Source organism: Daktulosphaira vitifoliae, unplaced genomic scaffold, assembly GCF_025091365.1.
Source record: "Daktulosphaira vitifoliae isolate Bord-2020 unplaced genomic scaffold, ASM2509136v1 Scaffold_2, whole genome shotgun sequence".
NCBI classification, from domain to species: Eukaryota; Metazoa; Arthropoda; class Insecta; order Hemiptera; family Phylloxeridae; genus Daktulosphaira; species Daktulosphaira vitifoliae.
Window position 1 is genome coordinate 45,636,703 of NW_026099573.1, and position 25,262 is coordinate 45,661,964.

The following is a 25,262-nucleotide window of genomic DNA, read 5'->3' on the forward strand; positions in this document are numbered from 1 at the left end:
ACCTTTTATCGGGATGTTTTTTGTACTTAAAACTGCCATAACTTTTTCAAAAATGAACAAATAAAAATAATATTTTTTTGTATTGAAACCTTAGATATTTCCCTTTCATTTGATATAATTTTTTTTGAAAATCTAACACTTATTCTGCTCACTGAGGGAATTTAAAATAGTAATTTTTTTACAAAAAATAACTTTTTCAACTTGATTTTTGATAATGTTCCGGAAATACTGCGTCCTTTAAACATATATAAAATTAAAGCTTATTTTATGTACTACAAAATGAAAAAAAAAAATTTTTATACGCAAATGGCTACCATATTCAAAAATATGCTATTTTTGTATGAAAATTATGGGTTTTGTATTTTATTTTAATAGAAGTTGATGTTGCTTTTGCAATTATCCAACAATTTTTTAAAATTAATCACTATCTACAGATTTGCATCGAAGCGTTTCTTATGATAGTGATTTTAATCACTGTCAGATTAAATCTAGACTGAACCCAACTATGCAATGTCTCCACTATGCCGCGACCCCACTGTGCTACCGTTTTTTATTAAATTCAAAATATGTGTACCCATTTAAAAAAACAAAGTTGACACCCTTACAAGACATAAGGGATGAACATAAAAAGTTTTAAATAGTTAATAATTCAGGAATAATGTGTAACTAAATAAAATAAAAAAAAAAAAAGGTTTAAATTATATTTATTCTGTAAGTAATTGAGTGGGTTATGATAAAAATATCACTCTGTATAGTCTAGTACAGTGGAATTAAATCTCAACACCTATACACCTCGTGCCTGACTGAACTAAGTAGGTCACCTAAAAATTTACTAAACTTTGGTAAAATATTTGTTAAATGATTAGAAACAAGAGAAACTTTATGGAGAACCCTTACATTTTAAATAGAAAAAAAAATTGACCAACCTAATGAATAATCAGGTAAAAAATATTTGTAATACCTCAATAAGTTATCAAAGAAAATCACAACTTTAATAAATGTCCCTTTAAGTCTCAAACAAATTCTATGCATGATGTAGCTGGACATCACACTTGGAATCTAATTTTATAAATTAACATCTTTTAACTTTTAGTATTAATAAAAATGTTTTATTGAAACATAAAGTAGAAAAATAATACATCATTTCTAAGACAGATATTCTTAAATTAATAAATTTGTAAATATTAATAATAAAACTCATTTCCTAAATTTCTTGAATAATGGATGTTTTACGTTTGATCTTCTGAATTCAGCATATACAGCATCATCTGCTCCAGACATTGAACTCATTTTACCAGATATTTTTTTGTAGGTTTTTGAAGTTCCTTCGTATGGCATGCGTTCATCATCTGCATCTGTATCATTAGCTGCTAACACTTTACTTAGTAGTAGCCCTTGATCTTCTCTACTACTATAAAATAACTCTGAATCCTAGTTAATAATAAAAAAAATTATACAAGTTTGGTTAAATAATTTGTGGGATAGAATGTTTAAAAAAAAAAAGATTTTTCATACTTAATTTTTTATTAGATTTTCAAAATGCTGTAAAGCATTAAATGGGCCAAATTTAATCAAGTAAAGATGAATACAGTATATAAGTAGGGGTAAGATAATTTTAGACATTTTTAGTTTTAATGCTAACTTTATATGAAAATTCTCTGTGGATCAGTCAGTAATGAAAGCATTTTTTATTGAGTAATCATCATATGAAAATAAATATAAACATGGCTGTCCCAAATTTAAAAATGTGAGGGGTTGAAAAATTAATTTTTGCCAATTGAATATTTTTTTTTAAACTGTATGACATTTTTTTAATATAAAATTATGGGTAGAAATTTTATTCTAATATATATAAATTTAATCATGATTTATTAAAAAATTTTATGGGGTTTTTAGTAATTCAGATTAGCTATAAAAAAACAATTGTTTATTTAAATTACCTCATCCATTCCTGCAAGTTTCGTTACCACTTTATAGCTATAACCTTGATCAATTAAAAATCTTTGCCTTTTTCTTGAATAACTCATTTCCATAGTATCTTGAGATACTAAGGTGTAAAAAAAAGCATTGTATTCTTCAGCAATAGCAGTTTTTTTGGCTCGCAATATACGACCTAAACGCTGGGCTTCTTGACGACGACTTCCACCATGAGAAGAAATTTGTATAAGTACATTAGCATCTGGTAAATCAAATGAAGTATCTGCCACTTTACTCACAAATATAGTGTTAACTTTTGGATTGAGTTTAAAGTTTTGTAAAATTTGAATTCTTTCAGCCTAAAAAAAATATATATCTTGTATATTAAATAAAAATATATCTTCTGTATTAATTAAAAATAATTATAATGCACCTTTATGAGTCTAGATTTCAAAAGGACATAACTCAAGAAACAAAAAAAAATATTTTCATAATTGATTATCAAAAAATTAATAAAAATAATAAAATGAATTTAATTTATATTGTATTTAAAAACAGAATTTGCAATAATGTGCATGTAAATTCCAAATTGTTAATAAAAAAATAAATAAATGTAATACCTGTGAAGTAGGGCCATAAATATAAGGCTTGCTTAGTTTTAAAGCATACTCTTTGAGAGCAAATACATTATCTGAAAACACAATAGTTTTGTCTCCTCTTTGCTCATGATATCGAATTAAAAACTGACAAGCACGAAATTTATTAGGATTCATAACAAAAAAAAGCTGAAAATTAATAGTAATTTTAAATATAATAATCAAATATTTATAATATGATAAAATAAAAAGATCGAAAATTTTTAAAGATTTGTAGTAAAAAATTATTAAAAAGTTATTAAGTTATCAAAAAAAAAAAAAAAAAAATGCATTTAGATTCATATTTAGCTTTTTAGTACTCCTAGGTTGGATTACTCTTAAAACCTCTTTTTAACATTTGATAACCAATAACATTTGCTTTAAACCTTCTTTATAATTTTTAAGTTTTATTTATATTTTTTTTTTTAGCAAAAATATATGTATTAAATTTTCTAAATATGCTTTTAAAAGCTCTAATACAAAATCTGATATTTTACTTTATTGCAATACCAAATTAAATTAATGTTTAAAAACAATTTTTATTTAAGTTCCATTATACATTAAGAAAAATAAAGGTAATTGGACATATTATACGACACAATGACTTTATAATCAACATCTTAGAAGGGAAAATAATTGGGGAAAAACCAATAGGACGCCCAAGGATACATTTTTTTGAACATATTCTGGAACACATGAACTGTGGGTATTTTGTTTCACTGAAAAATGTTGACGTCAATCAGAGAGGCTTTAACAAAAAGAGATTGCCTTTAATAAATGATAATTATGATGATCTATAATTAAAAATAAAAATTGGTTCTCTCTCATTTTAAAGTAGTATCAACTGAAGTCTTATAAATGGAAACATATATGTTTAGTTAGCTGGAGGAGTAATGTGATTTATATATGTACAGAGATAAAAATATACAGACATAATTTACTCCTCCGCATTAGTATAAAAGTGCTCTTTTAAAATACTGGATCAAAAGTTGTTATTGTTCAGAAAATTTTTATTTTTAAGATTAAATTTAAAAAATTTAACTTTATACTACTTTAATGGGGATAGAAAGAATTTTTTTTGAAAATTATAAAACATAGGATACTATTAACATCTGAAAAGAAAACGAAAATTAATATATTAAAATCAGTAATCATTGTAATTGAATTACTATAATAAAATTGAATAAACTATGAATTACACAATAAATCATATCACTAAAATGAAATATTTTTTAATAATAGATTAATGTATACTTTATTAAACCAAATTTTTCAATTTTATTTCAATTCTGAAATTAGATAATTTCTATTACCTCTATTTTGAGATTATTACTAATTTATAAAAACAAGTATTTACATTTAAAAATTCATTTTTATTTTTAATATGTTAAAAATAATTCATGCAAAATTTCAATTCAAAATGTGATGTTTAACATATTTTTTGGTCCTTTAAAGTTGATTTTTATGAAAGTTTAAAATTTTAAAATGTTGAACTTTTAACCTTTTTTTAGTTAAACTTGCATGTTTAAAATTTGTATCATTATAAATACAAAATTTCATGAAGATTTCAAAAATTTTTTTGTTTAGTTGGATAAATAGTCATAAACTTATATAATTATTATTAACAGTCATTTATGAAAAAAGCCCATTAATTTCATTAAAATCACTTATTATATTTTTTGTATTTATAACTTAATAAATCATTTCAATAGAAATATTAATCATTTCTATGCAATTCTTGGTGTTTAAATAGATGCTATAATTGAAATATTCAAAACTTTATTCCATATAGATATAAGAGATTTAAATCTTTAGTATCAATATTAAAAATCAGTGGTGATAGAAAAAATCTAATTGCAGATTTGAAATCAGCGTAAAAAATTGATCAACAAAAGCATATTTTTGACTGTTATATATTTAAGAAAATTCCTTGTAGATCATTTATTCATAATTAACAGAAGATTATTTTTTGAAAAGTTTTGTATCTAACCCTACAATTTTTGTACTAATTTATAATTTCTCCGTATAAATTATAAAATATCAATGTCATACTACATTAAATTTTTATACTATACTTAGAAATCATAGAACTACTAATTAGGAATAATGCAGGAAATAAGAGTTAATATTGCTTTTGAAATAATTCACCAATTCCTTATGATAGTAATTTTAATCACTAATATATTACCAATATATTAAAATCAGTAATCATTGTAATAAAAATTAGAGTAGACAAACTGACAAGGCTACTATAAATATGTATTTAAATATTAAGGATATCTAAGACATTTATAATCTTCCATTGAATTACATTAAATTACTATGGAGTCAGCTTTTTAGAAAGTTAAACAGTAACTATTTCATTTGTATATGATTATAAATCTATTTTTTTTCATATTCAATCTTCACTCAAAATAATCGATCTTGATGAATAGAATAGCTCATACCATTTTTTTACTAGTTTTTGTAGCTAAATATTCACGATAAAATTCAGGAGCCATAGGGCACCATACTTCTGAGCATTGAACTTTAGCAATATATCCTCTTTGTTGAAGTTCTAACCAGTTGGCTTCATATAATTTAGGCCCAATTAAAAAATTCAAGTCGGCTATTTTATCATCTTCTCTTAATAATGTAGCAGTTAAACCTAATTTACAATGTGACTGAACTAAGGTTAATACACGCCTAAACATTTTAGCTGGTATTGTGTGTACTTCTATAAATTGATAAATTAAATATACTATATGCACATAACATTTTAATAAAAATTCTTTATTACCATCAAGTACCATAATACCCCATTCTTGGTCTTGTATCCATTTCATTGTTTGTTCTGCTTCCCATGATCTTTTTTGGGTGTGTGTAATCATTGAATAGGTAGTAATAAATACACCACAACCAATTAATTTATCTTTTACATCAGATGTAAATCTACATACTAAACTATCATCAGCTATATAAATAAAGAATAGTTAAGGTAATCAACGTGTTTTCACAAAAAAAATTCAAAATATTTTACCTGTAGACCACATTTTAAATTGATATTTCCATTGTTCTACAGACACAGCTGAGTTACATAATACTAATGCTCGCTTTCGCACTGTACAGCAAGCAGTAACACCAACCAAACTTTTTCCAGCCCCTAAAAAAATTTAGAATACTTTGGAATGGTATAACAATAAAAATCCTTGAAAAAAAATTAAAGGAATTTATTAGTTTTTAGCTTCGATGTGAAGCTGAGAAGGTATTAATTTTACTATGTTTTTTTTTTCTGTGTATGTCTGTTGCTACTTTTTCTCATCTCTCACCAGACCGATTTCTTTCAATGATACGTCAAAAGAAAAAAAATTGTATATAGTTGAAGATATTGCCCTTAAGATTTCCCTAATTCTCTGAAAGTAGGGCAAATTTCTCAAAAAATTGCAATTTTTAAAATCTGTAAATTTTTACCTTTTTAAAAACTTTTTTCCTGAAACTACCATAACTTTTTGAAAAATGAATAAACTAAAATCATTTTTATTTCATATCAAAACCTTAGGTATTTCCCTTTTATTTAATATAATTTTTTTAATAATTAGACTCTACCTGTCTAACATTATTTAATCTAATAAGATTAAATTAAAAAATTCAGTACATGATTTATTTTTATACTGAACAGACATATATTAGTGAAGTGCTGTGTCTTATATTATAGTGTAACTTATATGATATCATGCTATAAATAAAATGGTATGTACACTTTTTACTAATATAGCATTAAACTATCTCTTTGGTAAACAATCATCTATGGAGATACATTTTTTTCCCTTTAATGAGGGAAATGATATTGAATAAAATCATATTCTAAATTATGCTGATGCAACCACTAATTCAACCAATAAAAAACCTTTAAACCATTAAACCAAACCATTATCCTTCTAGAGAAAATGCAATAGTATTCAATACTATACCTCAAATTGAATACATTCTTAAAAAAATTAGGACTTATGTTTCTACCAATAAGATATAGTTGGCAAAATTATGGAGTCTCATCCAGTCATAACTATTTGGGATATTTCTATTAAAATTTGTTGTCTTATTAAACCGGCTAAAAAAGTTTTAATATCAAACGTCTGTCCATTCATACCTAATGAAGCTATTGTAGAAGCAATTTAAAATCTTGGTATTACTCCAGTCTTCCAAATGACAATATTCAAATTAGGTACTACTATGGCTGAGTACAGCCACATTTATAATGGTCGTAGACAAGTCTACATTAATTCTGAAGATGCTGAAAATCTCCCTAACTCAAATACTCTAGATCTTGTTGATACACAATTCAGAATATTTTTTTCTGACACAATGTCTTTTGTAATCTATGTAAATCTAGATCTCATACTTCAAACAACTGTCACAAATATAAACCTAAACTAAACATTAACTTTTCACATACAACACAAGATAGTTCAAATGATAATAAAGAAAAGTATTCCTCCTACATTTTAATTAACACATAAGTTAATTCTGTTTAAGATTCGGACATCATTCAAAACAATCATAACATACCTATTAACTTCACTCAGTTTAAAAATATTATTAAACTTGCACAATTCAGCCATGGCAAAGATGATATGTTCTTGGAACTACTTGAAAATTGCCTTGACATTAGAACAATGATATAAATAATGGAAAAAGTTCACCCAGCACTTACAAAAACACCAGCTCTAAAGAATAGTATTACTAGATTTTGTAACTATTTACTAGATCACTTTGTTGGTACTTCACCACAATAATAATAATATACAACAACACTTTTAATTATCTTTTAACGTAATAGACAAATATTTGAACATCATACAATCAAACTTATAATAAACTAGTACGAACCAGTAGCATTATTTATTCAAGAGACTAACATGAAGACTAATGAACAGCCAATACTCCCAATCCTTTATGTATTATACTCTAATATCCATACTAACTGCCACAGAGCATGTGGTGGTGTCGCTATACTAATAAAACAAATATATCCCAGCAAGCAAATACAAGTCAATTCAAATTTTGAAGTTAAAGCAATATCTATTACAATGGAAAAAACAATTACCATTTGTAACATATATATTCCTAACCAAACCAGTTTTACAGTTTCTGATATGACACATTATTAACTAACTTCCCAAACCATTTTTACTAAAGGGAGACTTCAACTATCACGATACATCATGAAGCTCTGACTCTACTGACTGCAGAGGTTGAATTATGAAGGAGCTACTAAAAGAAAGCAATATTGCTCTACTAAATAACAATAATTTCACAAAATTGAACTCCTCAAATGGTACCTTTTCAGCCATATATCTCTTTGCATTATCTCTCTTACACAGTAGACTGAATGGTCAGTACTTCCAGAAATTTATAACAGCGATCACATTCCTATTAATAATAAGATATATTTAGAGATGAATGTAAGCAACTATAACTCACCTAATTCTTAAATCTCCTGACTGGAGTCTATTTACGTTGCTTGTAGAAAACAATCTTGATCAAATACAAGACTTACAGCTTACCAATAAATGACAAAATATCAAGTATAACAAATGCTATTATAAATACAACAAATACTAATAGGCAAAACTAATGTAAGAGCAGGGAAAATTAAATACTTGGGTGGAACACTGAAATTAAACAAGCAATCAAAACCAAAAATAAAGTACTAAAAAAATTCCAAACTTCACATAATATAAATGATTATATTGAACTCAAAAAATGCAGACCTAAAACACATTATTTAATAAACACGGTCAAAAGATAATCCTGGAGGAAGTTTATATCATGTATAACTGCACAAAGTGACATAAGATCTACATATATATATATTTATATATATTAATACATTAGAGTACAGATCCAACGACAATTGGAAACAAAATTAGTGAACATTTCAGTAGTGTAAGCAATTATGAATGTTTTAAAAACCTTGAATTCCTAAATAACAACATACACAACAGATATACTAACCCTCAAGCAGGGTGGTACTTTCGAATCAGGTCGATGGAGGACAACTACCTCTCCTGACCTTTGTTTTGTATCTAGAGACAAGGAAGACCAACCTCTAAGAGTCTCACGACAAATCCTACCTAAATTCCCCAAAAGCCAACATAAACCAGTGATTATAGACATAGGTGTCAATTTTCCAAGGATCAATAAACCTGAAATGCCCAGATGGAACCTACGAAAAGCGAGATGGGAGGTTTACACCAAATACATGGATGAGAATATAAACCGAATTCCTCCTACTCCAGAAAACTACTCAAGATTCAGGAAACTAATAAAAAAAGCAGCTGCCCTAGCGATACCTAGAGGACATAGACAAAACTACATACCATGCTGGAGCAAAGAGTGCGACTTATTATTACATGAATACGATCAATCTGGGAATGAGGTAACAGCAAACCGGTTAATGGTGCTACTAGACGAAGAAAGAAGAAATAGATGGATAGCTGCTATGGAAGAAATGGATTACACACACTCAAGCAGGAAAAGCTGGTCTCTCTTGCAAAAGCTTGGCGCTGTGCAACCTTCAAAGAAAGTTGGAGATATTGCAGCCAATGACATCGCGAATTTTCTTTTCAAAACTTCTAATATCAAACCGCAAAAAACTGGAAAAATAGAAGAAAAGAACTCGCAGAGGAGTTAAGGAAATGCGAAGAAAAGTCGGCACTCATGTCAGATTTCTCTGTTGAAGAGGTCTATAACGCTCTAAAAAATGTAAAAAACAGAAAAGCAGCTGGAACGGATGAAATTCTACCAGAGTTTCTCAAAAATCTTGGACCCCAGAGTATCAGCTGGATCGCAAAACTGGCCAACAATATAGTAAACACGAATACTCTCCCAAAAATATGGCGAGAAACGAAAGTGATAGCTATCCTGAAACCAAATAAAGAAGCTACCAATCCCAAAAACTACCGACCAATATCCCTTTTGTCAACAATGTACAAACTTTTTGAAAGACTTATCTTAGCACGTTTACAACCTTTAGTGGAAGCATCCTTACCAACAGAACAAGCTGGTTTTAGGAAAAACAGAAACTGTTGTGACCAAACCCTTGCACTAGCAACGCATATAGAAAATGGTTTCCAACGCCAAGAAAAGTCTGGTGCTGTCTTTCTAGACCTCTCATCAGCATACGACACCGTATGGAAGAGAGGGCTACTACTAAAACTGACGAAAATAACAAAGTGTAGAACGACGATCAGAATAATGGAAAATCTACTATCAAACAGGAAACTTCGTGTATCACTTCAAACTTTACATATTTCTTATGTATGGGTACAAACTTCTTCAGAATGGGCTTCCGCAAGGATCTGTACTGTCTCCAATTCTCTCCAATGTGTATACGGCTGACATCACCGACACTGTTTCGAGAAAATTCATGTATGCGGACGATGTGGCGCTAGTAGCACAAGCCAAGACTTTCACAGCGTTAGAAAATACTTTGAATAACGATTTAATAAAAATACAAAAATATTTCCAGAAGTGGCAATTAACACTAAACCCGAGTAAGTCTGTGGCAAGGGCCTTCCACCTCAATAATAGGGAAGCAAACAGAGAACTGCACANTTTCCACCTCAATAATAGTGAAGCAAACAGAGAACTGCACATAGAAATAGACGGACAAAACATCGCTTCGGAAGAATGCCCTAAATACCTAGGGGTAAAATTCGATAGAACCCTTACATACAACCAACACTTGGAAAGTGTCAAAAATAAATTGAAGACACGAAATAACGTTATGACCAAATTAGCTGGTACTAACTGGGGCTGCCACACCAGCGTGCTACGAACTACAGCGCTTGCTCTGGTTTACAGCGTTGCTGAATATTGTGCACCAGTGTGGGCCAGAAGCGCTCATTGTAGAAAAGTTGATGTACAACTGAACCATACCATGCGCATTATATCAGGCACTGTTAGGTCAACTCAAACAGAATGGTTGCCTGTACTATCCAACATAGCCCCTCCAGACCTAAGAAGGCTAGCCCACACAAAAAACATGCTAGAAAAAATTAACAGCCTACCCAATTTACCACTCAAAAAGGACATACTTGAGCACCCACCACTACGTTTAAAGTCCAGAACCCCCATATGGCAAATAGAAGCAAACAACGAATCTACAGAGTGCCTATGGAAAAGACGATGGAATCAAATAGAGATTCGTAACCAAGACCTGATCAAAGAACCATCTATACAAGTTCCTGGATGGGATCTTAAAAGGGCACAATGGACAACTCTTAATCGGATTAGAACCGGGCAGGGAAGGTGCAACTACCTACTGCATAAATGGGGCATGGTCGATTCACCACTGTGCGAGTGTGGGGAGATCCAGAAAATCAACCACATCGTGGAGTCATACACGCTCACAAAATTCAAAGACGGGATGGTAAAATTGCATGAGTGTGGCCCAGATGCAGCGAACTGGCTCGAGAAACTTGCTGTACGCTTATAATTTGTAACTTATTTATTACTAAATCATTTATACTGTGATAATTTTTATTGTTCGATATACTTGTTATTTTATTAACTTATTTTTATATTTAACTTTTTATATTCTATATATATTTTTATTTTTATTTATTTTTTTTTTTAAACTTACCTATCATTAGTATTACTATAACTTAATAACTTTGTTACCATTTGGACAGATACGTCATATGCAAATAATAATAATAATAATAATTCAATCATCAATCCGCAAGACTCGAACCAAATCTACATTAACTCGAATCTTACCATAAAAGAGTTTTATTGGGCATTAAAAAACTGTAATAGCCTCAACTCTGGTATAGATGATATAGTTTTCTTTTATTCATATTATGATACCTAAATCACAACAGTATTTGTTAGATTTTTATAATGAAATACGGAGAGTAAGCAGTATCCCCTCAAACTGGTAACATAGTGTAGTCATTCCAATACAAAAAATTGGAAAAAAAATATTTAATCCCCAAAGTTACTGCCTTATTTCACTTATCAGCACTTAAGATAAACTCCTCAAAATATTGACTAACGTCAAGTTAAAATCGTTCATTGAAATATTCAACTTTCTCTCCACTCAATAAAATAGCTTCAAAAACTATAGAAGAACATATGATTGCCTACAAACTATCCATAATGAAATTAATAACTCATTAAAAAATCAATAGAAATGATAAGTCTGGACATAGCAAAAGCATATGATACAACATAGAGGTCCAGAATAGTAAATATGTTATCTACTTTTCTATGCAATAGAAATGTACTCAAATACTTAGCTAATTTTTTTATGTGATCATTAATCTTTTATCAAGAAAATGAAATTCTACAACAATCTATTTCATTCACATTTTTTCTCATATCCATAAATGACATATCAAAAACAATTAAATATCCAGTTAAGTTAATAATATATGAGGATGATCTAGATATACTCTGCTCAAAAAAAGTTTAACAAACCTTCAATCATACCTTCAAGACATAAATAAATTAAAAGAATGGTCTAAAATGTCTGAGCTCTCTTTTTTTTCTGCCACTAAATCCAAATGTATCTTATTTCCAAAAAAAAAAGAAATATAACTAATTTAAAATCAATCTTTATAACACCCATATTCCCCCCCAACTGTAATGTAATAAAAACTTTTATTACATTCGACCGCAAATGCAGCTGGAAACAACATATGAGTAATCTAAAAAAAGAATCTGTAACTAAATAAATAAATTACTAATTCTTTTTAAAATGGAGTATGGATTCATTGTCTATTGCAATATCTCTTTTAATACAATCAACTCACTTTTCACTATATACAATGCTGGCATACATTATGCTCTAGGAACATTCAAATCATGCCAGATATATTACATATACTTACTAAGTAAGTATATGTAATATATCTGGCATTCCCCCCCCCTAAAATTATAAGAACAGGTAACATATTAAAACTTTGCGCTAAACTAAAACTAATGATATACTTACTCATAGTTATATTAAAAAAACGATGGAAGAAAATAACATCAATATAGAAGGAATAATCCCTAGAATATTTAGAATATTTTCAGCATGGTCAGATATATTAGATATCAACAATGAACTACACCACTTGCCCAAACTTTCAACACCTCAAATAATTTGCAATATTAAATTTATAGAACTTATGAACAAACTATACACGGATGCATCTAATATGGAAGGAGTAGGATTGTTTATAGTACTTTAAAACTCCTATAAGACCTATAAGTTACCAAAACATTGCTCTACATATACAGCTGAAACATATGCTATACTGTAGGCAATTGAATATATTCAAGAAAACATTATCTTAACCGATTCTCTCAGCGCACTTACCAGCAAAGTTAATTCAATTAATTCAAATCTTCTGGTGAATTTAATACAAAACACAGTTCACTCATACACAATAAAGGTACATCTATAAAAATAATATGGATTCTAGGACACTCATCAATCTAAGGAAATTAAAAGGCAGACCTACTAGCAAAGAAAACTGCAAAAGCTGACAACATAGTAATAACACCTTTATGCACTATTCAAAACATCAAATCAACCATTAATAAAAATTATTTACTCCTATGGCAACAAAAATGGATAAGTACTGAGACTAAACTACACAAAATAAAACCGAATAACCAAAAACAACTGTGTCTCAATGAAGACACCAAGTAATCATTGACAGGCTCAGAATTGGACACACACAGCTAACTCATGGATATTTAATGAACAAAAGTACTCCACCAATATGCAAGATTTGCGGAGTCACTAACTCTGTCAAACATATTCTCACAAATTGTCAAAAGTATGAACATTAAAGAGAGGCACATGGAATACCTCACCACCCCTCCCAATCTCTGAAACAAGACCTTAACTCTATACAAAAGATGACAGAATTCTTTAAGGTTACCGAACTATTTGATTTAATATAATATCTGTATAACTTATGTGCTAGTGACCAACTTTTATTTACTCTTATTGTTAGCTTAATCTAATTATTTAAATAACTATTTTATTGTTATAAACACTTGATAAACATGTAATCATGGGCAATGGCCTTTGTTGCTGAGGCTTTTATTTTAATATAAAAGAAAAAATGTTTGATTTTATAACTAAAATTAACAATAACATAATTTAATAAGATGATATACTCAAAATATGAACCTAACTGTCAATTTTGACATATGACCAAAATTTTAAGCTTAAAAAATGTTTAAGTTCGTCTAAGTCAACCTACAAATTGGTTGAGTTTTTTTATAAATTTATTATAAACATATATTAATTAAAAAAAAGTGTTAGGATAAATAATTAAGTAAAAATACCACAAGGCAATACAATAATGCCAGATCGGGCACGACTATTTCCAAACATCTTTCTCAAACTTTTTTCTTGGTATGGTCTCAAAGTTGCTTGAGGTTTTAAGTCAATACTAAAAATGATTTATGGCATCAGAAATTACCAAAATATAACTTTTCCATACTTACTTAATATCTTTGTTTACTTTATCATTTTTAAAATCATACTCAACAAGTAAAGGTGTATCAATCTCTATACAACGTTTTTGGATAATTTCAATTTTTTCTTGTTGAACTTCAAAAGAGACTACATTGTGTGTTTTTTCTTCTTCTTCTTCTTCTTCTACTTTATCAATTTTTTCATACAAATCTGTTATATCTTTTGGAACTACTTCATTTATTGTATTCACTTTTTCTTTAGACGTAGATTCTCCAGGAAACTAAAACATTAAGTAATGTAATAATGAAAATTATTATTAAAAATAACTTGAACATTATTTTACATATGATGTTTCAAATTTTTTTTGTTCACTTATTAGTGCATCAGAATCTTCAAGACGCTTGAGACGACATGATCCAATAATTTGATCTTTTAAGAGCTTTTGTAATATATCTGGATGTTGTGATTCAATAAAATATCGGTTATGTTTAAGTACAAGTTTGACTTTACCATAGGACAGTGTACAAACATTTATGAATTCAATTATACCATTAGGAATACTAGTTTTACTTAAACGTTTCAAATATTCAATAATATCATTGGTTTCTAATCCAACACTCACTGCTGCATATAAGGAATAAGCAGTTAATTTATACTAAAATAATAAAGAAGTTTGATTAAACAAAAGTATATAAGTATAACAATATATTAGTACAACTACTTGATTACTTCATGCAAATGAGTTGGTCTACAAACAGGTTCGGCTATAGCTATCATGAAATCATGTGCATGACGATATACTGGGGAATATGATTCTAAAAATATGTGACCATCAGGAGCAACCCATAACGGCCGAGAAGAATGGTCAGATTTTAAAATCATTTGCGATCTATAATCTTTAGCACCAAAGTCATCTTCAACACTGTTAGTATCATGTTCTGCAGATTTTTTTGCTGCACTAGGTAAACCCTCTTAAAACAAAATAATGTATTATTCTAGACAAAAAATTGAACAATTTTAATTGATTGATGTTAATGAAAAAAATATTGAGTACCTTCCTCATTAACGGCTAATAAACCAGGATCATCTAGCCCAAGTGAGTTTTCATCAAATTCATCTTTCTTTCGTTTTCTTCCTCTTTTTTCTAAAAAATGTTTCAGCAAGTCATTATTAAAAAAATTATTACTATAATTATTTGTAAGACATAAATACATATGAAATTGAATGATATTTTTTTTTGAAAGGTCAGGGTACTAAGAAAACACATGTTTAAATACTAATGTAAAGTATCAGTGTAAAAATTATTAATATTAACATGTTAACTTTAGCTAGTAACCCCATATATTACTATAAAGTCAAAATACAGGACCAGTATTAACTTTATATATTCTCTGCATTTTATTCTTATTACATGTATCTTGCAGGGTAGCTCCCATCAGAACATCCGAATGGAGAGCTATTTTACGTTTACACATATTTTTATACTACAAAAATCCATTTTAGAAGACAAAATATGACTGAAACTATAGTAGTTACCTATTTGATTTTATAATCCTCCAGGCTTAAAATTTTTATACTGTTATTGATATTAAATGTTTATTTATATTATTATAATTGAGTATTACACTAATTATATTTATGTACTTATTGTCAAATTTATATAGATTGTAACTAATGGCAGAGATATTTAAAAAAAAAATTAGTAATTCATTTCTTATTAAAAATAAAAGCTATTTTGTAATAAAAATTTAAGACTCTTAGTTAATTTATAAATAAAAATTGTAAAATATAATTTTTCAGTATATTTCTTTCTCTAAACATAATTAGAACAATATCTTTTTCATAATTAAGCTTATATAATTAATTTTTTTCAACTCAAACATAGAATCAGTAATATAATTAAGGGAATAAAGAAGGAAATAGTTATATGCAGCACATTTATAAAGGAAATGTATTAAAAGTATTTCTATTTATTAAATTCCAAAAAACTTATTATTATAATGTATTATTCCTTTGACTGCAAAATATAAATACTCATCTGCATTGAGTACAACCTCAAAAGAAAATTAAATAACAAACCTGGATGCTCTTTCTTTGTTTTGCCCATTTTTAAAAATTAGAATTCAAATTATTTGTTTATCAATGAAAATATAAAAAATAATAATTTATATTTCACTACATCACTATCAAAGTTTAGGAGAAAATAATTTTTTAACCCTAAAAGTTAACTTTTCGTAGAAAATACAAAAAAAAAATTAGTTTAAAACTGGCCTTATCAAAATAAATAAATGTGCTGATAACATTTTTTTTTTTAAAGAATTTATGATAAGTTGCGATATCATAATAGTAGAGATGGAATTTTCGACTCAGTGATATGTATCAGTTCACTTAAATGAGTTGATTTAACGAGTCCTATACCCAACTCCCAAATCGTCGGATCTTTAAAGGGACGATTCTGACTCGTGAGTTGTAGAATTTTGTGGAACGCGAATCACAACTCGTAAGCAGGCCTGTCGATAGAGGGGGGGAAGGTAGGATTCCTCCCGGATCCGAACTTTTTTAGGTCTCCATAAACTAGAGACCGTTATTAATTATTTAATTTGAAAAATATTTTTTGCTTATTTACAAACTGACTGTATACTAACCCAATGATACAATAATATGTGTATATATTCTGAATTTCCAAGAAAAAGTAACTGATGTAAAATTATTTGTTATCGTGTTATTTGCGTCAATACTTAATGTCTGCTGTATTTACGGTTTCACCCAGTGAATAGTACACCGACAACTTCCTGTACATTCTGTCTTTAATAGCCACGAGTTACAACAATTATTGAGAGTTAGGACATCACGATAATATAACAATCAATATTAAGTATCGCGTTGCCGTTTGAGTAGGTACTAGGTGTTAGAATAAAAAACAAAGTATTCAAATTTCAAACACAATTGTAAACAATTGAATTATGCATAATTTTTAACACAAAAACCAAAGGTAAGAATCATTATTTTTTGACAGTTTTAATGTAAAATAATTAATATAATGAAAAACGAATCTCATGAACGAGATGATTCCTTGACGAATCTATCGTCAAACGCGGTCGTACAGACAAATTGATTAGTGTATAATATACACTGTATATTATATAGAGTTAGTGGTGTCGTGACATAATACTTTCTTGAATCCTCAGTTTTATAGATAAGTTCCTATCCATCCAAAATTGTAATGCCAGAATGAAAATTTGATCTGCAGAAAGTACCACAAAATGTTTTCTTTACTTTTAATCACTGTTTTTATAATGATTCTAAGCCGTATATTTACCTTGTGAAATGCGGATTTTATACTGCAAACACCCAATAAACCGCCAGTATATTAGCTACGATGCGAAGCTAAGAAGATATTAATTTTACTATGATGTGTTTTTTTTTATTTTTTTGTCTGAACGCTCAAACTCAGCTCTCGCTGGAGCGATTTTGATGAACAATATGTCAAAAGATCCCATATTGTATCTAATCGAAGACATTACCCTCAAAAATTGAAAAAAAGTCCCTCGTTACTCGTAAACGGGGGAAATCCCCCAAAAAATTACAAATTTAAAAATCGTTAATTTTCGACATTTTTTCAATTTTATTTATTTAAAACTGTCATAACTTTTTTAAAAATGACCGAATCAATATAATTTTTTTTTTATAGATACCTTAGGTATTTACCTATCATTTAATATATTTTTGTGAACATTTGACCCTTTGCAAGCCCACAGGAAGGGTTTCAAAATGGTAACTTTTTTACAAAAAATTAACTTTTTCAAGTTAACATTTGAAAATGTTCCGGAAAGATTGACACTTTTATATATACCTTAAATTAAAGCTAATGTAATATACTTAAATTTGAAAAAAAAAAATTTGATCTCTAGACTTGTCTTTATGTTGAAAATGACTCGCGTATGCAAAAATATGCTATTTTTGTGAAAAAATTCTTTATATTATATTTTACATTTTTTAACATTATGTTAATATAACTTTTTAAAAAATACATGAATCAATTCTATTCTTTAATGATAAATACTTTATATATACCTCTTTCGTTCGACATACTTTTTTTTTTAATCAGACCATTTCCCTTTATACAGTGGTGATTCGAACCTTTAAAAATGCGTATAGAAAGTAGAACTTTTTCTATTTAACTTTTGAAAATGTTCTGGAAAGACTGACACTTTTATATATATCTTAAATTAAAGCTTATGTAATATACTTTAAATTGAAAAAAAAAATTTGACCTCAGAACTTGTCTTCGTGGTGAAAACGGACATCAAAGTTAAAGCAATACGTACGATTTTCGTGAAAAAATTCTCGATTTTATATTTTATATTATTAAATTTATATTGCTTTAACTTTTGGAAAAATGTATGGATCAATATTATTATTTTTGTATAATAAATTTTTTTATACTCCTTTCATCTGACACACTTTTTTTGTAAATCGGATCATAGCTCTTTATATAAGGGGGGTCAAAACTTTAAACATGCGTATTGAAACTAGGACATTTTCAATTTAATTTTTGAAAGTATTCCGGAAATACTGACACTTTTATATATATCTTAAATTAAAGCTTATGTAATATACTTTAATTTGATAAAAAAAAAATTTGACCACTGGATTTGTCTTCATGGTAAAAATGACTACCGTATTCAAAAATATGCTACTTTTATGTTAAAATTCTGGGTTTTGTATTTTATTTTTTTTTAAATACAAGGGGAGTACAGATTTTCATAAATATTATATAAATAAAAATTAATATAGCATAGAAAGTTAAACTTATTTACATTTTTTGCTTTTTAAATTCGAGAAAATTAACTTTGAAATTTGAACTAGCTTAAATAGCCAATTTTTTCAGTCTACGATAACGACGTACGGTTGCCGAGTTTGTAAAACTTGTGCTTTACACGCTTGGGGTACAAGGTTGTTCCAACCCGCATATGGCTAGGAATTTTTTGCATTTTTTCTTTATTCTTTTTAAGATAGAATAAATTTTCAACTGCTTTGATTTTTATCTCATTTAGATTCAATAACTTCAATAAAGTCAAGGATCCCATCACTGTTGTCGCCACTCGCGAGAAGAAATTTTTTATTCATATTAAAATTATTTTACTATATTTTATGTTTTAGCTACGATACAAAGCTGAGAAGATATTTTTTTGTGACTATCATTTATTTTCTCTGCTCTAACTTGACCTATTTTTTTCAACGATACGTCAAATGACTACAATTCGTATCTAGTTGTAGATATTACCCTCAAAAATTGAAAAAAATTTCTAATTTATCAATTAAACAGTTACTTATCTAATTTTCTCCATATAGACAATTAAAATCATTCATTTCTAATGTTTTCAAATTTATTGACGAATCAAGTTTGATATGATAGATTTCAAATACAAAATTAAATCATTTTACTTTATAATTTATTAATTTTTTTACTCTATTTGTGTGTGCTACTACTAGACTATAATATTCCAAATTTGTTGGTAACATGTTGCTATATAAATCATTTCTAAACAAAATTATTGTTAGTTTCTCTTGAATTAACAATCGATTTTTACAATTATAATCAAATTTTATAACACGCTCAATTGAGTAAATCTTTTTAACAACTTTGTTTTGTTTGATTCATTTAGTTAAAGTAAATCATTAAAATTAATTAAGTTCTGAATATTTCAATTGCATAATCTTTTTAAACACCTAAAGTTATTAGGAAATGATTACTATTACTTCTATTTAAGTTATCTATTATGATAAAAATGCAAAGATATATTGAGCTAACTGCATATTAATCTAAACGATACAATTTTTTTAATTCTCATAAAATTTTCTATTTAATGATGTCAATTTCAAACTTGCCAATTGAGCTAAAAGTTATGATAAAATAAATAAATTTTTTTTTAGTATAAACTTTCACAAAAATAAACTTTAAAGGATTAAAAAAATAGGTTAAATAAGTCATTTTCCTTATTTTTAACATATAAATAATCAAAATCAGTATTAATTTAAAACAGTTTTTATTTTGTTCTTTATTATTATTTTTTTATATGTAAATACTTATTTTTTAATAATAAGTGATAATATTAAAACTTAGAAGTAATAGAAAAAGTTTAATTGCACATTTGAAAATATCACGAAAAGTTGATTTAGAAAAGTATATTTTTGTTTCTGATGAAGGTTCCTTGTGGTACAGTGTATAAAACTTATAACTTTGTTAACTGTTAAACTTTATCAAAAATGACCAAATCAGTATAATTTTTTTTTTATAAGTTTATAAGTCTAGTGTATTTATTCATAAGTAACAAATTTTTTTTATTAAAAAGTATTGCATCAATCCCTTTAAATTTTTATACGCGTTAAAAGTATATGAATATACAACTTCTTTCTATTTTTATAATATCTCCGTAAAAATTACAATATTATTGAATATCAATTTCATACTAAATTTAATTACTATAATTATTACGTATTCATATATTATAATTATAAATCGGGATAAAATTAAGGTAATAAGAGTTATAGTTGCTTTTGAAATAATCTACCAATCTCTTAAAATTAAACACTATCTACAAATTTGCATCGAAGCGTTTCTAATGATAGTGATTTTAATCACTGTCAGATATCATCTATACTTGAGTCAACTATGCCACGTTCATACTGTGCCACGACCTCACTGTACTACCGTTTTTATCACGACTTTTTTTGACGTTAAGTTAACAGCAATAATTGATAACGGCAATGAACTGATAAATATAAAATTCAACGATTGCAACGACCCTGACGCTACGTTATACAATATTAAAATAGTAAGTATTATTATAATTTATATTTACTACTTAATTGATTGTGATTAATAATCTATGGGAAAATTAAAAGAAGAATAATTTACTTAAGTAGATATATTTATTTTTATATGGCCTTTTTGAAATCTCGCACACAAAATAAAAACTGAAATGACGCCCCTGACTCGCATAAATATGGTTGTCAAAAGCATAAAGAACGTGTAGAACGAGAATAAAAATGTTTAAAATTTCAAAAGTCAACCAACGCATACTGCCTTTAAATTCTGTGCAAAATAAAAGCTTACTCAGATTACTCTGAGTATAAAAACGAAAACTCAAATACTTTCAAATGATTCTGAAAAAAAAAAAAACCCCAATTAATAATAATAATAATGTTACTAACAATCTCACAAATAATTTAATTAATCCTGTATTAACTGATTTAATTTTAAAAAATCCTGATATAGAAGAATCTGATATCGTAATCGTTGATTATAGTAGTAAACTTGAATGTTTATCAGAAGTAAGTGACAATATTATTTGTTCAGAAAAACAATCAAATTTCCAATCTTTAAGAAATATTTATGTTTATAATTACGATATTGGTGCTTTAAAAACCGAGATATTGCAAACCCAATTAATTGAAAAGTTATTCGTCAAGGTCATCAAAAAATCCCAGCGTCTTTTCCTCATGATCGACCGAATAATCCGTTTCCATTATCATTGCTTTCTAAAATGTTGCCAAATGGTGAAAAAGTAAAACGCAATTGGTTAATTTGGAGTCACTTAAAAATGTTTTTTATTGTTTTCCTTGCCACTTGTTCAAAACGACCACATTAAATTGTTCCTATCTCAGTAGCTCTGATGGATACTCAAAAAATAAAATTAGGAGAAAATTATATAAAAGATTGAAAGACCATCACATGAAAACAATAAAGATCACATTCAATGTTTTATGAAGTGGCGTGAAGTAGAAACACGAACAAAAAATGAAAGTTCGATTGACAAGCTAGTATGCAAACATATTGCAGACGAATCCCAAAAATGGAGAGATATTTTGACACGTATTTGGACACAATTTTATTTTTATTGGCTTTAAGAGGAGAAAGCCATATAGTGGAAAAACGTTGGGAAATTTAGAAAAAATATATATCAGGTTCACTTCATAGTCTATCAAATACAAAATGGTCAGCTAGAATAGATGCTGTAAATCCATTCATGAATCACCTCCCAGGACTACAAAACGCACTAGAAGACTTAAAACAACTTAATTTAACTGCAGAAACTCGTAGCTATCGAAGGTATAAAATACGTCAATAATTTTTATGGCATCTATATGGTTTAAAGTTCTCAGTGCAATAAACGAAAGAAATATTGTTCTTCAAGCGAGAAAATCTACGATTGAAGTTGAACAAATCTGGAGAGTTTAGTAGCAGATTTGTAGCTGATAAGAGATAATTGGAATTCTATTTTACAAGAATGTAAAATAGTTGCCAGTGGATTAATGAATACTTCATCTAAGGTGCAAGTGAGTCGGAAAATAAAACGCGTGAAGGTATTTTCAAAAAACAACGAAGAAGAATTTATTACTACTGACGAAGAAACCGATTTTAAAAGAGAAACATTTTTTGTTATTATAGATTCAGTTATAGCAGAAATATATAACCGTTTTGTTGCAATAAAAAAGTTGAACGACATTTTTTCTTTTTTGTGGCAATTTGTTGCATGGCCTTAAGAGCAAATTCAAAATACTGTAGCTAATTTTGTAAAAAAAGTATGATATTGACGTATCTCAAACTAATAACTGAAATGATTCATCTTCAACATATCTATAAATAAAAAATTCTCATCTAGTTGTTCTCCTTATAAGTTGTTGAACACGATTACATCAAAAAATTTGGATACACTTGTTTCAAATATTTGTATGGCTTTACGCATTTTTTGTACTTTACCAGTTTCGGTTGCTAGTGCTTAGCATTCTTTCAGCGTACTGTCAAGAATTAAAAATTTTCAGCGCTTCTGTTCTACACAGTCGAGAGTTTCTGGATTAGGAACTCTCTGTCTAGAGTCAGGACTGGCTATGCCACTCAATTTTACAGAAGTAATTGACTACTTTGCCTCATCTAAAGCTAGAAAAGCTAATTTTTAATTAACTATAAATGCATTTTGTAATTGATATGTGAAAGATATAAAATTATTAAAAATAATTTAATTAAAAAACTCAAATTTGTACTTTTACTATATTACTTAAAATAGAAAAACTATAAATATGTAAAATTTATTTAGTATTGTGGGAGGGGGTTAGGGAAAGGAGTAGTGACCGTGCCTGCTGGAAACTCTACTAAAAGGGGCTCAATGCATTTTCCTCCTGGGCCTAAACTTTTCTCTCTACGGCCCTGCTCGCAAGGCATACTTGTAGAGTGCCTTCTAAATGCACCTTAATAAATATCTTAGCTAGATTAATATCAAATATGAATTATCAATGAACTATTGTTTTACACAAGTTTGAATATTAATTCATTATACTGAATGTAAACAATTATTATTTATTAACTACTATTGTAAAATGAAATATAATATTGCTATCAATAATTTTTTATTCATTATTTGTATATATATATATTGGAATTAAATTAAACCGTGAAAGAAATGAGAATCAAACTCAAATTGTATGTACATCATTAAAAAAATTATTGGTTATTACTAATTAGTAATTTTATGAGATGATAGACAGGCTGATAGGGCTTTAAACCCTGATTTTTACCTAGAAGATGGATGAGCTAACTTTAAGTTGAATTTTAAGTTCAAAGCAATTTGTTGCATCATAACAGATAAGAATACGGCATATTACTATAGATGTAAATTGTTATTTTAATAAGCAAACAATTAAATAATTATTCACTTTTAAAAATCAATTAAAATATTTATACTTATAAGATACACACACCTAATAATTTAACCACTCTTAATCAATATATAATTTAGAATATTTACTAAAAAGATTTCTTTATGATGGAAACTTTCATTTTAATGTGTACTTTTGACATATTCTTATATCTGATTACCATATATATATTACTATTTCAATTTACAAACATAATCATTCTCATATTTAATATTTGATAATTATTAATTAATTTATGCATACAGTAGAAAAATAAGTAAATATTTATACTACTAAATAGTAAACATATATATTTTTAAAGTACAACTATATCAACATCTAATTCCATAAATTGCCATACCGCCGTCTCTTCAGAAATTCCATCTCAATCTTCTTTATCTAACGAACATGCAGTTATTAATCATGATCGAAATTCTAGATTTGTAAATAATTCAATTTCTCAATACTTATCAAAGTCATTGGTTGCTTCACGTCGTAAAACGATTTATCAACAAATTCTGAAAATGATTGTCAAGGAATACTATCCTAGTATCGTTGAAGATGGAGAGTTCGTCAAACATTTAAAATTACTGAATCCTGGATACACACTTCCACCGAGAAAAACTCTTTCAAAGATATTATAACCTGTAATGTACAATGAAATGTATAATCAAGTGAAAAGAGCATAAGAAGTAATACTAAATATGTTAGTATTACTACCGATAGTTGAACTTCAGTTAAAAATGAAAATTATATTGCTGTTACATGCCATTTTATAGATAAAGATTGTCAATTAAAATCATATCTTCTTTCTTGTTTTAAAAACTCTGAATCACATACATCAGAAAATTTGAAAAATGATTTATTAGCAGTTATAAATGAATGGAGCTTGGGTAACTGCATTGCTGTATGCACAACGCTCACAATATAGTTAATGCTGTTAATTTGCGTGGGTGGAGACATGTAGGTTGTTATGCTCATACCTTAAATTTAGTGGAGCAAACAGCTTTTAAATCAATATCTGCAATAAGAGATAAAGTAAGAGGAATTGTAGATCATTTTAAGAGAAGCCCTCAAGCAGCTAAATTTTTTAAAAATATGCAAATACAATTAGGCTTAACGCCACCTTTAATGTTGATTCAGGATGTTACCACTTGGATAAACATCTCATATGTTGGATATCAACATATGAGATGTTTCAGCATATTCTAGATCTTAAAGTTCCTCTATCTTCAGTATTAGTTTATTGCCATTATTATGCTTATTNGTCGCGGTCGCTTCTCATTTCCGGTGTTACCACCGGATGGCGATCGCGGCGCTTCCTCTTCACGTCCGACAGGTCGCGCTATTTGCGGTGACCGACGGGCGGTGAGAACCGGTCGCTCGGAGCTGGATATATATTGATTTTTTTTTTTTCTTCGATCTGTCACGCTGACCTTTCATGAGGAACTAAAGATAATTTTATTTAATTATTGGATAATTAAGATTATTGTTGTAGTGACTAATAAAAAACGCTATTGGTTTACTTATTATTATTATTGTTA

The 25,262-nt window shown here is 28.0% G+C and overlaps 1 protein-coding gene and 1 long non-coding RNA gene across 3 annotated transcripts; both read right to left on the reverse strand.

The window, feature by feature from the left end:
- Nucleotides 1-1,093: 1,093 nt before the first annotated feature.
- Nucleotides 1,094-16,303, reverse strand: LOC126899134 (general transcription and DNA repair factor IIH helicase subunit XPB). Of its 2 annotated transcripts, XM_050673695.1 has the most exons (12): nucleotides 16,099-16,303; nucleotides 15,074-15,163; nucleotides 14,749-14,990; nucleotides 14,363-14,674; nucleotides 14,049-14,299; nucleotides 13,887-13,993; nucleotides 5,572-5,694; nucleotides 5,332-5,505; nucleotides 5,000-5,268; nucleotides 2,538-2,702; nucleotides 1,941-2,276; nucleotides 1,094-1,431 (listed from the first exon to the last, which is right to left on the reverse strand). In XM_050673695.1, the coding sequence occupies exons 1-12, from the start codon at nucleotides 16,124-16,126 to the stop codon at nucleotides 1,198-1,200; spliced, it is 2,331 nt and encodes a 776-aa protein (XP_050529652.1). In that variant the 5' UTR covers nucleotides 16,127-16,303; the 3' UTR covers nucleotides 1,094-1,197. The 2 variants fall into 2 exon arrangements, with proteins under 2 accessions (XP_050529652.1, XP_050529653.1); XM_050673696.1 differs by lacking the exon at nucleotides 16,099-16,303 and having other exon boundaries at nucleotides 14,749-15,014.
- Nucleotides 16,304-23,878: 7,575 nt separating this feature from the next.
- LOC126899188 (uncharacterized) lies at nucleotides 23,879-24,982 on the reverse strand. Its single transcript, XR_007702511.1, has 3 exons — nucleotides 24,439-24,982; nucleotides 24,186-24,363; nucleotides 23,879-24,117 (listed from the first exon to the last, which is right to left on the reverse strand). It is a non-coding gene; the product is annotated as an uncharacterized LOC126899188 (long non-coding RNA).
- Nucleotides 24,983-25,262: the final 280 nt, after the last annotated feature.

Coding starts and splice junctions, on each gene's coding strand:
- LOC126899134 (XM_050673695.1), bottom strand. CDS start 16,126: ATGGGCAAAACAAAGAAAGAGCATCCAG. Junction 2,703..4,999: donor CAAAAACTAGTAAAAAAATG/GTATGAGCTATT, acceptor ATTAATTTTCAG/CTTTTTTTTGTTATGAATCC. Junction 2,277..2,537: donor TTTATGGCCCTACTTCACAG/GTATTACATTTA, acceptor TATTTTTTTTAG/GCTGAAAGAATTCAAATTTT.